At 37.7% G+C, this 17061-nt stretch overlaps 1 protein-coding gene across 26 annotated transcripts in view; it reads left to right on the forward strand.

The window, feature by feature from the left end:
* mia3 (MIA SH3 domain ER export factor 3) overlaps nucleotides 1-14615 on the forward strand; it is a 66095-nt gene extending 51480 nt beyond the window's left edge. For 17 of the 26 annotated variants that reach the window (XM_051919423.1, XM_051919438.1, XM_051919433.1 and 14 more), the window contains 13 exons: nucleotides 945-1000; nucleotides 1878-1968; nucleotides 2065-2203; nucleotides 4028-4190; nucleotides 7159-7194; nucleotides 7288-7355; nucleotides 8798-8898; nucleotides 9044-9169; nucleotides 12103-12192; nucleotides 12284-12360; nucleotides 12458-12517; nucleotides 12728-12992; nucleotides 13789-14615. In XM_051919423.1, the coding sequence (XP_051775383.1) occupies nucleotides 945-1000; nucleotides 1878-1968; nucleotides 2065-2203; nucleotides 4028-4190; nucleotides 7159-7194; nucleotides 7288-7355; nucleotides 8798-8898; nucleotides 9044-9169; nucleotides 12103-12192; nucleotides 12284-12360; nucleotides 12458-12517; nucleotides 12728-12992; nucleotides 13789-14099 (1583 nt within the window). In that variant the 3' untranslated portion in view covers nucleotides 14100-14615. The remainder of the gene's footprint in view (nucleotides 1-944; nucleotides 1001-1877; nucleotides 1969-2064; nucleotides 2204-4027; nucleotides 4191-7158; nucleotides 7195-7287; nucleotides 7356-8797; nucleotides 8899-9043; nucleotides 9170-12102; nucleotides 12193-12283; nucleotides 12361-12457; nucleotides 12518-12727; nucleotides 12993-13788) is intronic. The other 9 variants (XM_051919425.1, XM_051919424.1, XM_051919428.1 and 6 more) reach the window with 9 other exon arrangements.
* Nucleotides 14616-17061: the final 2446 nt, after the last annotated feature.

Consider the following 17061-nt stretch of genomic DNA (forward strand, 5'->3'; position numbering starts at 1 on the left):
TCTCCTTTTGCTTTAGTATTGTGCATATCGTGGACGTACTGCGGTCGTAAATTTTGGCGCGTTCCATCACACGCACACATCTCTCATGCTTTTCTATAATTTCCTGCTTCAACTCGACTGACAGCATCCTTTTCTTCTTGCTGCTGTCCTTTCCACTTCCTACCTTCTTTGAAGACATGGTTAATGCCCAATATGTATGATATGGCTCTGGGTAGAAGGGGTAGAGGTTTCCGGGTAAGAAAGGCGAAGCGGAAACTAGCAGTGACGTTTCGGAGCTCGGCTCGTAAAACGGGCAAGCCTCGTACACCGGGCAGAAATTTTGCTCGGATCGCGGCTCGTAAACCGAATTACTCGTATACCGAGCTGCTTGTAAACCGGGGTTCCACTGTATATATTTTTATATGTTACTTATAAGTAAATAAACCACTTCCAGAAAACGTTCTGCTGACCGAAAATGCAATGTGCTGAAATGTGCCTGAGCATTTGAATTGAATTGAACCTCCTCCTCCTTGTACACTGAGACACATGTAAAAATAAAGATTAAAAATTAAAGAAAATTTAAGTCAAAATATTATTTGGAAGGCAATATGCCTCACCCTTGTACTTGTGCATATCTGATCCGAGATGCTTCAACAAGCCGAATGTCTGTTCACCCATGCAGACTGCCACTGGATAATCCCAAGGTACTCCAGTTGTGGATATGAATATTAAAGTAACGACGGGAGGCAGGTCTGCTATTGAGATGCTCGTTCATGCCTGAGCCTGTTTCATTTTTGTTCGTAGAGCTTTTTCCAGAGGTGGCTTATCTAACAATGTTTTTATTACTAACTTTCATTTGATTATTAGATTAACACTTCTATAGTAAAATTGTTGGAAAGACTAAGCGACCTTCATCTTTATTGTATTTGGGTAAACACTCATGATTTCTTATTATGCTGTTGCAGAGAAAAAGAATGACGTAATAAAAAATAAAATTAAACAGATGATGGATGTTTCTAGGGTAAGTAGTTTCTCACCCACCCCCCAACCCCTTGCTGCTAATGTTTTTGTGTGTTTTCTTTCTTTACCAAGTCTGATGTGCATAAATTAATAATATAACACAAGCAATAAAAGACATTGTCACAGTTTAGCAGTTCTCCAGTGTGAAATCTTTCATTCTTATTAGTGTGTATTATTTTCCTCAAGCATTGTATTTACTTTATTATATACAAAAACAAGTAAAATGGATAGTAACGTCATCTAGAATTATTTTTATATCATTCATATTTTTTTCACATCTTTCATGGTGAGGGATTGTGTTAAAAAAATGCTTTAGTTGCCTCACATTTTTATGCAATCATTTTGTTCACCCAACTGAATTAAAGCTGAAAGTCTGCACTTCAACTGCATCGGAGTTGTTTCATTTAAAATTCATTGTGGTAATGTACAGAACCAAAATTAGAAAAAAATTGTCTGTCCAAAAATTTATGGACCTAACTGTAGATATCTGAGTCTGGCCTCTTGGGCTTTAAGATGTGTTGTGTAAAATAATGGCCATATTGCTGGACTGTTGTGTTGTAGTTAAAATAACGGCTTTGTTTCCTATTTCCAAAATAGCTGTTTGTCTTATAAATAGAATGGAGTGTAGTAAGGAACCTTGGGAGCTCCAATACATCAACCACCTGCCTGAACAAAAGCCTTTGAGACTTATTTACATCTTTAAAAATGTATTATACAGATTGTTAGTATGTATGTGTAATGACGTGATTTCAGTTAGTGTTTTCTGTTTCATTGCATGTTATAAACCAGAGCTGTTGGCACCAATGCTATGTTAATTTTTTTTATATTCGTTTAAAAGGGCATTAATTTTTTTTCTCTCTGTATTATGTCAATTGTAGATAAAAACTAAATTGACAATCGTCGAAGAAGAAAGAGAGCGATACATGTCTAGATTACTAATGGAAGAAAAATCAAGACATGCACTTGAAGGTTAACTTAATGCTCTTATTGCTTTCATACCTGTTGTGATGGTACTGATTTTTTTTTTTAATTTGATATTAAACAAACTGTACTCTGTCTTTGTAGAGCTGATTAAAAAACTGGAGCATGACCATAGTTCTTTAACTATAGAGAAGAATCGGCTTGAAAATGATTTCAGGACTATACAACAGAAACTGGAGATTATGAATGAACTGTACCAACAAAAAGAGAATGCTCTCCAGCAGTGAGTATAGCCAGACTTTTATTGGCAAAACCAACCTGGTGATTTGACCCTGTGCTTCATTTAATCCAAATAATGACCTGAAAATTTGCAATCAGGTTAAAGGTAACATCAAGTATAAATACGTTTTACAAAGCCCATGACTCCTTGATATATTTGAAGATGGCTAAAGGCCATGACACATTATGTGACTTTTCCAACCATTTTTTGTTACAGACTGCATTTACATAATTATATGGAATGGAGACTGTTGTGCCATGCTCCTGTCACCTCCAGTTGTGTAGTCTGATAGACCCAGTAACTCAGTCCAACCAGTTTGAGTTTGCCTTAAGTGGTAGGGACAGACTCTGTATACAAGAGCTAGCTGACAACCAGTGAGCACTCACCCCGCAGTATGATGCCTATAATGCAGCTGCGAGAAACAAGGAACAAAGGTGTTTTAGACCTGACAAACAGCAGAGACACTAGTCTTCCTGATTTTGTGTGTTTTATGTACAACAAACAGAATGGAACAAACAAAAAAAGTCAGATGACGTCTAAACTCACTTTACCTCTAAAGCCTTTGTACGGGCACCAGCTCCATCGGATAGCTTGTTATTTGCCTTTAGAGAAAGGGGTGCACTTGAGATACTTTGGAAATGTGAAATTGTGAAAGTCCTTGAGCAGTCATCTAATTGACAGCTTTGTTAGTCTTACCAAAACTGTAAGTGAACTTAATGCAGAGCTGTCCAATTTGTCATTATTGTAATTAACAGAAAGGCAGATATCAGAGAGAGGTCAGATTTTATATGTTAGATTTTAAAGGCTTAAAATTGCATGTTAAGTATAAAATTTATAGTGTGTGTCTATATAGTATCCAATTAACATGCATGACTTAAACTATTATACTCTAACTAAGGAATATCTGGCTGATTAGATAACATAATACAAAAATATTTTATCTTGGAATGCTCTACCAGACAACAACAACAACATTTATTTATATAGCACATTTTCATACAAATAATGTATCGCAAAGTGGTGCTTTACATGATGAAGAAAGACGAAAAAAAAAGACAAAATAAGAATTAAAATAAGAGAACACCAATTAACATGGAATAAAGACGGTCATTTGCTGTCAGTGCTGTTTGTCATTACTCTTTGACTTCATGTTACCCATGCCAATAAACAAAAAAATCATCCAAAGGATCTTAAGAGACAGACTTGAACAAAAGTATCTCTTTATGTAGGTGACCTAGTGCTTTATATGACTGGTCCATGTTAATCACCAACATGTGTATATTTGGCATATTAGAGGATTTCCACAGAATTCCTGGTTTAATATGCACTTTAATAAAGGAGCATATTATTCAGTCATTACTCTTGTACTTCACCTTGAATATGAGCAGTTTTCTTTCACTGTCTTGTCACACTTCATATATATAGGAATTGGAATTAGAATAATAAAAGGCTTGTTTAAATTTAAATTTTAACACCCTGAAGAAAGGTTTTAAGCAGGGTATTAATAGATGATCATCTCTTCATCTTAGAATAGCTAGGAGTCCAGATGCACTAGCACAGACACAATTTACAACAGAATGGCACTAACCTTAATACAACAGAATACATTATAGATATCTTTACTGAATTCCTCGGCCTGTTTACCTTTTGAGACTTGCTGCAGATGTGGATAGAACGTGCTTATTAATATTATAGGTTTTAATGTAGGCAAAAAGTGCAATATTGACTTTTGACTTTCCATGTGTTACTGTATAGGTGTATAAATCTATGCTACCATATATGTATATAAGTTCTTAAAAAGCTTCTATTTGTTGAATTTTCTTTCAGAAAATTATCTCAGGAAGAGTTTGAGCGACGTGCAAAAGAGCAGAAGCTGTCTGAAGTAGATGGAAAGGCTCTGCAGGCAGAGGAACAATTAAAGATCTATAAAATGAGAATTCAAGAAATAGAAGAGGAGCTGCAAAAAACCGAGCGCTCCTATAAAAATCAGGTATGGCGTTTATTGTAGCATGTGATTATATTTTGAGGTACCAAAAGTCAGTCAGTCATTGTCTAACCTGCTCACTTGTGAACAGGGTTGCGGGGTGTGCTGGAACTTATCCCAGCTAGCACTGAGCGTAAGGCTCAGTCAGTCACGGGGTGAACACACACCAGTACCAAAAGTATAAGATGTTCAATATTTTTTTAAGTCAGCTATTTTTTACAATCATGGTATGCATTAGTTTACCATGGGAAAATTTACTAAAAAGTTCCTAAGTAAAGATTTTAAATCTCTCTATTATATTAAAAAAAAAAAGTTTTCCGTTGTGTCTGCGTTATTCAGCCTTGACCACTCTCCTCCACCCTGCTCACCCAATCATTACTCCTACTGCGCACATCCTCTCTCCGTACCATCTCATGACACTTTCAGTGCTGCTAACTCGTCCTTCTTTGCAGTCGGTTATAATGGCAAAGAAGAAAAGCAAATTATCTATTCAAGAATTTTAGATCGATAGAAAAACAGTGGCAAGAGCAGATAGTGAATGTCAAGAAAAAGAAAATGAACCAAAAAGAGCTGCATAAAATAAGAAATCAAGAGCAAAGAGAATCATTATATAAACGAGAAAAAGAAAAATATTCTGAACAATATGCGAACAGAAATGTAAAAAAACGTGTTTGGAAAGTACAGTGTAACCTCGGTTCACGACCGTAATTCGTTCCAAAACTCTGGTCGTGAACTGAAGCAATTTCCCCCATAGGATTGTATGTAAATACAATTAATCCGTTCTAGACTGTACAAACTGTATGTAAATATATATTTTTAAAGATTTTTAAGCACAAATATAGTTAATTACACCATAGAATGCACATCGTAATAGTAAACTAAATGTGAAAACCTTGAACAACAGAGAAAACTAACGTTGCAAGAGTTCGCGCTATAGCCTTACACCCTGATCGCTGTATAAACACTTTTTTTAATAAGTTTTAAGCATAGGGGTAAAAAAAGGAACATTTGAACAAATCTGAACCTTATTTAAAAACCAACCACAAGCAACCAAGAAAGTAACATTGCAGGACTTTGCGCTATAGTCTTTCAACCCAATCGCTGTATAAACACTTTTTTTTTTAATAAGTTTTAAGCACAGGGGGGAAAAAAAAGGAACATTTGAACATATCCGTAACTTAATAAACAACCAAGAAAAGCAACATTGCAACAATTCACGCTACGAACCGAAAAATGAACATTTGAAAAATCCGTGATACAAAAACTAGCCATAAACCACCAAGAAAACTAACCTTGCATGAGTCGAGTTCTGGCATGAAGTGAGGAAGGAACTGGGTGGAGAGAAGGTTACAGTGCTTAGAAGCCATGGTTAACTGCAAAAGCACACGAAATACTGTAGAGCACAGAGTTCACCGGTAAAGCAGGCACATCTGACTGAGAACAGTGAACAGGGAGAGGCTGAACACGTGCTTAAATACAGTAATCGGTACGTACGAACCGGAAGGGAAATGAAATGGAGCACAAAGAGTTCACAGCGAAATCACGCATGCACTTCTGACCGAGAACAATGCAACACGTGCGGAAATCATTGGCGCGCACAAACCGAAAGGGAAAGTGGCTTGTTCGTATACCGAGTGTGTGGTCATGAACCGAGACAAAAGTTTGGCGAACTTTTTTTGTCGTAAACTGATTTGTACGTGTACCAAGACGTTCGTGAACCGAGGTTCCACTGTAATTCAAAATGTTTTTGACGAAGGCATTAATGTAAATTTAATTTTTTATTTACTTTTTATTACATTTTAATATTTTACTTATTACATTTTATTATTCATTGGTATTTAAAATAGAAAATTAGTTACTTGATTATTTCACTACAACTGTCTATCTATAATAACTAAGGACCAAACAGTCTTCCTCCAGCGCCCCACATACTCTTCTATATACCAACTCTTTAAATACAATCACTTTCTCTAACGGTGCTGGGTTGGGGTGGGGGGAGGCACCTTGACACTCTATGAGCAGCTCCAACCCCAGGGGTAGGAAAGTATAGCGAGCATGGGGCGGAGCTCCCTTTTAAATAAATAAATAAATCTTCAAATTGCACCAACAAAAATACACACGTAAGGAGCAGCAGAAATTCACATGCGCAAACTGCAGCAAAAACCAATTCATAGTGTGAAAAGATGACCGTCGACTTTGTGTGTGCCTGTAGATGTGTACGGTTGCATTCACTGGGAGCTAGTGGTCACCTCTGCACAAGGTATAAATAAGACCATCTCTTGCTGTGCCAGCTAGGTTTTCCAGCTGATAGGTTTTCAAGCAGTGTGCCCATCAGAGTAGTCCTCCTCTAAAGAGTAAACTGCTATCTTTGAAGAGAAACGTTAAAATTTTTTCGTTCATTAAGCAACATTCAGTACCCCGGAATAACAAAGCCAATTCAGGATTTTAAAAATATTTGCTAATTTATTACAAATAAAAAGTGAAATAACATATTAACACAAGTATTCAGATGAGTACTTAGTTGAGGCCATTCATCCCGGATCTGACGCGACGAACTTCACATACCTGGATTTGGGGATTTTCTGCTGTTCTACTCTGCAGGTCTTCTCAAGCTCTATCAGGTTGGACGGAGACCATCAGTGGATAACTGTTTTGCAGGTCTCTCCAGAGATGTTCAGTTAGGTTCATTTCTGTCTGGGTCTCTCAAGGACATTCACAGAGTTGACCCAAAGCACTGTTCTGGTGTCTTTGCTTTATACTGAGGGGCACTGTCCTGTTGGAAGGTGAACCTTCAGCCCAGCCCGAGTTCCAAAGTGCTCTGGAGCAGGTTTTTATTAAGGAGATTTCTGGAATTTGCTTTGTTCACTTTTCACTCGATCATGTGAATAGTCGCCAGTAAACTTTGTAGTACAAAGCAATGTATTTTTCTGAGAAAAGAGCTTAAGTGGTGGGTTTTTGATTTAATTTTTTTCAGATTGCAGTTCATGAAAAGAAAGCTCATGAAAACTGGGTAAGTGAGACCTAATCCTGCTTTGCATACTCATAGTAGCCGTGTTTGAATATGTAAGCATTTTTTTTGTTTATATGTTTATTAACCCTTCAGCTTAATGCACGAACTGCTGAACGAGCATTGGTTGAAGAAAAAAGAGAAACTTCAAATCTTAGGCAAAAGTAAGTATCGGATTATCTTCACAGTTTCTAGTTGTGCAGGAAAGTTATCAGAATTTTTTTTCCCCACAGTCTCATTCACAATGAGGTGTGACAGAATTAGATAGATGGATAAAAGAGAGTGAAACAGAGAGGTAATGCTTTATTTGCTCCCAAGGGGATATTAAGACTTTACAGAAGTCTACTGTTTTGTGCCACAAGTTTACAGTTAAAGGCATTTCAATAAAGCAGGTCCAGGTTATTTTATCTGAAAATAGAACATTATTCTGGATAATGTAACTTATCTCCCTAGGCAGTAACATGGACTCATTTAGACAGTCGATATTTCAATTTCGTTTTAGTTTTAGTAAAAATTAGTTTTATGTGTATTGTACTTACTTTTACAATATTGCTCATTCACATAGCTGTCCAGTCCCCTCCTGCCTTATTTCTCTCCCACTCTGTCTGATTGTATCATGAAATCTGTCCAGCATTAAAATATATCTAAAATAAGAGGTTTAAGATAGTTTTCCAAAAGACACAAAATGCCACAGTACCTGAACATTCCATGACTTGCCATGAGATTTGACAATTAATCCCTCTTATTTGAAAGTGATCAAACATTCCTTGTTTTATGGAGGCAGACAAGTTCTGATGCCTTTCCACCATATTTTTATCCTTGCTCCAGTTCTTTGCCCTTCCCCTGTTTGGACAAGCTGCTCCTCCATTAAGGTATAACCGAGCTCCTTAAGCGCTAGAGCTTGCTAAGCTACAGCCAACTTCACGTTCCTCAGAATCTTACATTTTCAGATGTTGCAGACATAAAGTAGCCTTTAGATCGTCTTCACTTTCCCTGTGACTGTCTTCTATTAAAAAGCACCTGCTTGTGGCCTACTTTAATTTGACAGAGAGATTTATTTAAGATGAATGCGTTTTGCATATTCTGAGCATACGACTGGACAACTTGACATGTAGACTATGTGGCACAATTAACGTGAGTGTTTTAAATTTTTCCAACTATTTCCCGTTGTCCAGCACTGGTCACCATAGGCTCTTATTCAATCAGAAATGTCATCTCTGTTCTCAGTGAAAACATAATAATGAAAATATTTCTCACATGGGGTAAATAGCATAAAATTTGATCATTACTATTATTAATCATGCGTTTATTTGCAGTGAAGAAGAACATTTTGTATAGTCTTGTTCACACAGTTTATTCAGATAAACTAGATAAGTTACATCTTATCTAAAATAAAACACTTGAATCCTTGCTTAATAAAGTAAAAAAAAAAGCTCCCATTTTCATCCCCATTACATACAGAGAGCCACACACATATGGAATACATTACCAGATTGAATGGTGGCAGGTCCTTCTAAACGTGATTTTGTTTTGGATAATCCTGTGAATAGGATTGATGAGCTTTGCTGGGTTGAATGGTCATTTCTTTTGTTTATTTCAAATGCAGGCTTGTTGAAGTCAATGATAAACTTGCAGCGCTTCAGAGACCTGGTTTAATTAAGCCAACACCTGGCCGTCCAGATAGGCAAATTCCTCCTTTACGTAGAGGTAAAGTGATGCATCACTTCTCCACACCGCTTAAGTTCCAACTATGCCACCTAAATGAGTTAAATGGCTTATTTGTGTAATGTTTTTTTATCAAATTATTGTTCAGGTTTTGTTTTTGGTTTTTTTTCCCCTTCTCCTCTAAAAGGTACATTAAGCCATGATGAGTCATTTGGTCCATCTCCTGTCTGCGATGGTGGTCCATCTCCACCACCAATGATTGAGGGACCAGGACGTCCTCCATCTGCTCCTGTTGCAAGGAGAGAGCCTTTTGGTATGTCACACACACTTAAACCACAGTGCAGGTTTTTATCTTCTTGAATGAACTTGAAGCCACTAAGTAAATATTTGCACAGTGCCAGGAGAAGTATTTGAACTTTGAAGTGAAAGAAAACAGTGCAGATGTCTTCTAGTTTAAATGCATTTTCATAAATGTAGTGCACAGGGCAGATGGGTTTTTGTGTCTGAAATCAAATATAGCAGTGATTATGGAAATGCTAGTGGTGAGAGCCTCTGCTGCAATCATTGCACAATTGAGCTCTTTGCTTTACTTTATACAAAGCCACAATTTTTATGTTTGTTTTTTGTATAGAATAAACCATGTTAACTTAAATAAAACTTGAGAAGTACAAACAATATTTTTGCACCTACACTATGTATGTTTTTTTTATGTATTTTTTAGAAGGTTACATTAAAAAATGCTTTACATAAGCCCTAATCGGTGAAGAAACAAACTGTTTAGCACTTAATATTAAGCACACGCAATTAGAGACAAGTTGATACAAGGGTTTACAATGACAGCAGCCTATCTTCAGTTTAAAAAACAATTTTAAACTGTATAGTGACAAGCTAGATGCAAGATCACAACTAACCTTAACATTAATTTCTCTATTATAAAAAAAAAATACCTTGGAAGGAGACGAGACGTGATTTTCTCGGAGAGACACTTATACATCCCGCAAGAAAGAGATTTAACCACACCCGTGGCTGGAGATAAAGGACAAAGAGTAGATGACAAAGTAGAACGTCGTAAAGAATTCAAAAATGTTGTTGCAGTACACAAGCAGAGCAGGTTAGAGATAATGGAAGTATGAAATTCGAACGTCTCAAAAAAAAAAAAAAAAAAAAAAAAAGGATAGGATAGATCACATAAGTACAAACAAACGGAAATTATTACTTGGTGAAATAATGGAACATTATCTGGGAGTGAAGTAGAGTTTTAGAGTGGAAATAATAGATTATTTGGAACACACGCACTTTATGTGTGTTCTGTTTCTACAGTAATCTGTGTAAACACATTTTTAAAACAAACGTTTTTCATATTCTAGTAGTAAATGACAAAATGTAGGCATAAACTATATAATGTATGAAGCTTGAAGTCCAAATATCAAAGAAAAACTTTCACGAAAGGTACAAATATAACAGAAGAAGTGCGCTTTTATTCAAAAATATAACTGCAGAAAAATAAAAGCCGCCTTAGTGTGCGACATTGACACTCAGTTACTACGACGGCCCTGTGGCGTAACAGTATCAGTTGCTGACTGGGAATCAAAAGGTCACAAGTTCGATCCTGCACGACTCTCTTTTGAGAAGTGAACTGCTGTTATTTTTACTTTTTTAGAATAAAAAGATATATTTGATTTCAGTCTGTAACAGCCAGTATAATTTATGATATTTGTAAAGGTTAGCTTTGTGTTTTTTTTTTTTTTTTTTTTTTTTTCCACTTTTCATTCTCAGTCGCGTTCAGGATCCTTCCCTACCCCATCTGACACTGCTGTTTTCACATAAAGACGCGCTATAGCTCACCCAAGGAGCGCCCTTCCTACATTTACGACATGTGTACTTGTGTTGCAGTGTACACAGCTCTCTGTGCTATGGTTGCTATGGTTCCTATTACACTGAACAAGCACCTGTAATTTGCAGCTCTATTCATTATCTCAAGACAAATATATGTGACGTTTTGAAGAAATCATTTTATGACGCAAATAATACCAATCAAAAAATACCGTCGAAGTAATGCAATATTATTTGAAAACGAACAGCGTCAGATTGGGTGTGATTTATACTGGCGCTGTTACTTAGAGTCAGATCAGAAGCTGAATAAGCTCCTGTTCTGACTGTGAGTGAAAAAGCATGAATTAATCAACAGAAATAACCGCGATCTACCTTTTAAACTTAACGATTTACAGTGCATAGCAATTTATACATTTTATGTCCGTTTGAGGCTACAACGAAAAAAAAAACACTTCCTCCCCAGCGGGGAATCGAACTCGGGTCTCTACTGTGCAGCAGTGCTGCCGTGCTCTGAGTCAGCAAATCTCAGAGTTACACCACGGAAGGTGTTGTTACATCCTTGAACCTTTTGTGAAAGTGTTTATTTGATGTTTGGCCGTCAGGCTTCACACATTATATACACACATCTATAGTTTATGCCTACATTTTGTAACATTTATTACTAAAATATAAAAAATGTTTTAACAATGTGTTTACACAGGTTACTGTAGAAACGGAACACACATGAAATGCGTGTATTCCAAATAACGATCTATTATTTCCACTCTAAAACTCCAGTTCAGTCACTCCCAGATAATCAAACAAGGCATGAGCTGGGAAAACTTAGTGAACGTTTTGCGATGGTGGGGGATGGAATAGCCGGCTTTTTGCTGCTTGTCTTAATCAGCACATTTAGAAGACAAAAGAGAGGTGAGAACGGTTTTAAGGTGGGTCGGATCTACGAGTTTTTTTCATAGACTCTGTTAATGTTAGTGTTAAAGAACTGCTCTCCAATCTAAAGGAGAAAGTTGTTGACACTGGCAACCACTGGACATGGCAATGCATTTGCCTTTTGAGTTCCTTGCCACACTTTTTCACCAGCTGGTGAGCAGGCAGCAATGAACGTGAGGGAAGTTCTGTGGGACATTGAGGTGTGTCTCAAGAGTAGTAGAAGTGCAGCAGAACATGTCATTTTGTGATTGTACTATTTGCAAAAAATGCAGCAGACCTCCAATTCAATGATGTTTTCATTTTTTATTTTTTACAATGCTTAATGAATTACAGAATGACCAAAGGAAATTCATAGGCTTTGATAGCTTGAAATGCTGCTGGTTTTTGCTCAGCTTTACATACATGAAGGGAGAGTGTTGATAATGGTTATGAATAGGATCACTTTAAAAATGCAGAATTCTGACTCCTTCTCTCTGTTTGTAGTACTGCTTGAAAACCAATCTTTTGTAAGAAGGCCACCTTCTGAAAATATAGGAAGGTACCCTGGTAGTGCAGAATTTCCATCTAGAGCAGGTATTAATCTTCATCATGGTTTTGCCAACTAGCATGACTGTTTTTATTCAGCTTATAAAAATGTGTATCATTTCTCCTTCATGTTCACTAGATGCTGGTGTCTCCACCCACCCTTTGAATGCAAGTGGCCCAAGGACTTCCTCGCCTAATGCCCCCCAGGAGGGATCAGTAAGTTAAGAATAGTATCTAGTATTCTCTCCTTATTTTTTGTTTCCACCTTCTATCTTTCACTTATTTTATGTTTCAATCTCCCTTTGCACAAAAGCAGTCATCTTCTGTTGACTCACAAGATTTATCTTCTTCCCCTTCTGATGAGCTTCAGGTAGTGAGTATAGAGGGAAGGGGTTGTCTTCCAGTGTGCAGTTTGCATGGTATACATGACCCACACTGACAGATGAATTTTAATTGACCTTAAAGCATGTTTGGTTCAGTGCTGGGCAAGTTACGTCACAACTAACAGAGCATGAAGGGAAATCAGTGAGTCAACCGTAGACATCTGTTTGATTTTTGACACCTCTTTTTGTTTTACTCAAAGCAGGTAAATAGTAAAGGTCAAGGACCACCCTCATTTCCCGGTACTCCAATTAGTTCTCCATCAAGTGGTATGGGACTGCCAGTAAGAGGATATGCACCTCCACCGCCTACTGGACCTTTTCCTCATTTAAATGGCCCTATCCCCCAGATGTTGATTGGACCTCCAAATGGAGTTCCTCCTGTACCTGGGGCTCGTTTTGGTTCACTGCCTCCAACCAAAGGACCATTTGGTCCCAATCCATATGGACCAGCACTGCCACACAATGGTAAGTTGGTAGGAGACGGAATGAATAAGTACAGTGTTAAATCACTTCAGTCGCTTCTTCGTTGCTTAAATTCAAATCCATTGTGGTGGCATACAGAGCCAAAATTTTGAACGTTGTCACTATCCTGATACTTGTGGGCTGAACTGTATTTGTTGAATCAAGAATGCTTAGCACGTGTTAATTACCTGATTTCATTAGGTACTGTGAAGTACTTGATGCGGAATTTAAACTCCTTAAACAGATAGTCACTGCCACAAAGAGAGTGAGACATCCGCATTTTATAAAATGGTTAGAACAGTGGTTATTACACTCAGTCCTGTGTGGCTGCAGGTTTTTGTTCCAACTAATTTCACAATCAGTAATTTTTTATTCTCTCCTTTGAGTGATCTCAGACAAGCCCCTAAATGTCACCTGGTGAGAAATCCCAATTTTGTGGTCCTACCCCTGTTTGTTTCATGTCCTTATGTGAATCATTTGGCTACAGACTGGGTGCTTCGAGGTCAGCGGGCAGTACCTTATCCAGTTGAGTTAAATGAGAACTTGAATGGGCACAGTGGTAAAGCTGACACAACTCTGGAGGTAGCAGCTGTGAGGGGGAACCATAACTCTGAGTGAACTCCTATGCAGGGGCCCTTGTCAGAATTGTAGTTACCACATTAAAGTAGGGGTGTTTGGGATTTTGTTACTATAAAAAGCTTTAGAAAATTAATGCTTATAAGAAACCTGCATTGAATTTGCCTTAAAATCTTTTTTTTTTTTTTCCTCTTCTCCTCCTTTCTGCTCATATCTAATACAGTCCGTGTCCCACCTCCACTACTCCGAGATTATCCACCTGGGCCGCTGCCACCACCACCTGCTCCTCCTCTTCCACCCTTTGGCCCACGTGATTTTGTTCCAAGTTTGAAAGAGCATCCTTCTGGGTTTACGCCAACCTATGCAGCCAGAGACTTGCCATTCCCCCCGAAAGGCATGGCACCTCCTTATATTCCTGCACCAGCACAAGTGGGCCCAAGAGACTTCCAGCCTGGTCCTCTGCCACAGTTGCATGGCATTCCAGGCCCGACAGCAATAGTTCAACAAATGGAGCCTAAAGACTCTTCAGCGTAATCGAACTGGCAATAAATTGCACTAAATATCTTTTGGACTTTATTTTTTTTTCTTCTTTGAAAAGTAAACCACCTGGCCTTTTAGTTTTCAGAGTTAACTCAAACCACAAATCCTTTAGTTTGTTTTGGCAGGCAGCATTTTGGGTCGACACATCTCCCCAAATGATAAACGTACATTTGTTTGTCACTCTGCAGCCTTTGACTGTGCAATAGATACATTTATTTGGACTTGTTTCTTAGATTTGGAGGCCAACTCTGATATCAAGTACTCTTTTAATGCTTTAGAGGTTTAAATTTCCTGTGGAAATACAAACTTAATTTTTTAAGTATACTGGCAGGTGTACTTCACTCGGTGCACATTTTCGAAGGAATGTCTGGTGTTTTTATCAGGAGTTCAGGTTTTAAAATTATTCTGATCTTTTATGTAGGCTTTGGAGGAAAATGTACATAAGCAATTGCCAGAAAAGAAGATATTTTACTATTTGCTAAAAAATGTATTAATAAAAATTGTTCAGTATACCAGTGTTTTAAATGATTGACAAAAAGGCATAACCAGTGAGACCTTCCTATTACTCTCCCTTCCCGACTATGGTACAGTAGAACTAACTGGCTTACGTTTTTTAGCATGCAAGTAGAATAATTATTTTAATTTCTAAAGCAATTCATTGTAAGGGTAAAATTGCAAAATAGCTGTGAAAAAACAAGGCAGTCGGTCTTTGTTTTCGTTTACTGCTGCATTGAAATGTGTGAGTGCCCATTTATGGTAAAGGGATTAACCAATGATCTGCTGTACAGGATTAAAGCTATTTTTGTATAACCTGTCAATATTTTGTAAATATTCGTAACGCTTATCAGTAGCTGTTTTATAAGCAGCAGTTTTATGTCACTAATACATTTCGGATTACTTTTTTTTTTTTTTTTAAAGAAGTACTGGAGTTGCCTATTCATATTGGGCTAAGAGAAAATGTTGGATTTGTTTAACTGACTTTCCACGACAGCAGGACCAAGGAACGGAAGAGGAGGATTTACAAGAGGAGAAAAGACTAGATGGTGTGGCGGTCGGAAGGTCAGTGACGACAAACTTCTAAAGTAACTGCCAGGCTGCTGGTCTTTGCTGCAATTCTTAATATTTTTTTAAAAAAGGGACAAACTCCTCATCTAGTTCCGTTTCTTGTACTGTAACAGACACGTGAATTGAATGTAAAGTGAACATTTGGCTGGATTAATTTATAAATTTACTGTGGGTTCAGAAGGAATTCAGTCTCCTTCACCTTTTGCACACTTTTTTGCGTTTGTAGATTTAAATTGAAATGTGATACATTTATCATTTTTGCCCATACATCTGCCCTCAATTACCTTTGACAAAGTGAAAACTTGTTTTCAGAAATGCTTGCACATTGAGTAAAAATCTAAATTATCTTTCGTAGAAGTATTCAGACCCTTAATTCAGTACTTTGTCACAAACCCCTTTGGCAGCAATTACAGCTTCAAGTCGTCTTTGGTACCGTATATACTCACATATAAGTTGGGTCTTGAAACCCGAAAAATCGATCATAAAATCAGACCCCAACTTGTACGCCCATTCAAAAATGCAACATTTAATTTTGAATTTTTTTTTTTTACATCGTCTTGCCTCCTCCAATCTCACATCAGTTTCTCAGACGCATTCGAATTTTGTTGCAGCAGTGCAGTTACCAATTTCTTTCAATTTAAAGCCAGCTTTATATTTTTTTCTGATCAAACGCTCCATTGTAGATAAGGGATGCTTCTTACGATAAACGTGCATGAGGGTGTGAGATACAAAAAAACATAAATTGGTGAAAACATTTCTTTGGAATAGTTTGGGTATTACCGTGTGGTCACGTAGCCACAATACATAGAAAAAAAAAGGTTGTGTGCTCCGTGGTTACTCTCTCAGGTGGGCATTAGCATATCATAATCTCTTGGACCAGTAGCATGAGTTTTCCGCATTTGACTTGTACGAGCGACATTTATAAAATGCCAGACATTATACTGTAAAATCAAGTCATCACTTATCTACGGGAGAACTTATCTGCGAGTATATACGGTAAGTCTTTACAAGCGTGGATTAGGGCAGTTGACTTCCTGCTCTTCCTGGCAGATCCTTTCAGGCTTTGTTAGTTTGAATATGAAGTGTCTGTAAATTGTCATGTTCAGGTCTCTCCACATATATTCAATTGGGTATAAGTCAGGGTTTTGGCAGGGCCACTCAAGGACAGTCAGACTTGCCCCATAGCCAGTCCTTTGTTGTCTTGGCAGTGTGCTTTGTGCCAATGAACCCTGGCCCCAGTCTGAGGTGGCATGCACTCTGGAGCTGGTTTTCTTCAGGTCTTAGTGGACCTCTCAGTATTTGGCTGCCATTTATTCTTCCCTCAATTCTGAAAAGTCTTACCGTTCTTGTCACTGAGAAGCACCCCCATAGTATAATGCTGCCATCTTGAGTCTCCATAGGGGATGATATTAGGTAGGTGATGCACAGTGCTTGGTCTTTGCCAGTCAAAAAGCCCAAGTAGATTCATGTTTGTCTCGTTAGAACAGAGAATCTTTTATTCCAATTGGGCCGTCATCTGCCTTTTATGCAATAGAGGCTTCCATCTAGCCACGCTACCATAACACCTGACTGAGAGTGCTGCTGAAATAATTTTGAGTTGGTTAGGGCCAGGTGAAGATTTGGATGGACTGAATCAGACAAGTGCTGGTCACAGAAGTGCAATGTAACCACCTCCAACTCTCAAGGTTATGCAAATGAAGTCTATGGCCCAAGTTTTCTGGAACATCGTGTAATGTAACAGGACCTTATCTGAGAAAAGCAACCTTAACTAATGCCAACAAACCAAGGGAAGGCTACAAAAAGGTATCAAAAGATATCCAGCTCACACTTTCCGTAGTCTGAAATGTCATTAAGAAATGGCACATCAGGGGAAAAATGGAGGGCAAGAAAA

The sequence above is a fragment of the Erpetoichthys calabaricus genome, chromosome 15, assembly GCF_900747795.2.
Source record: "Erpetoichthys calabaricus chromosome 15, fErpCal1.3, whole genome shotgun sequence".
Lineage (NCBI taxonomy): Eukaryota > Metazoa > Chordata > Cladistia > Polypteriformes > Polypteridae > Erpetoichthys > Erpetoichthys calabaricus.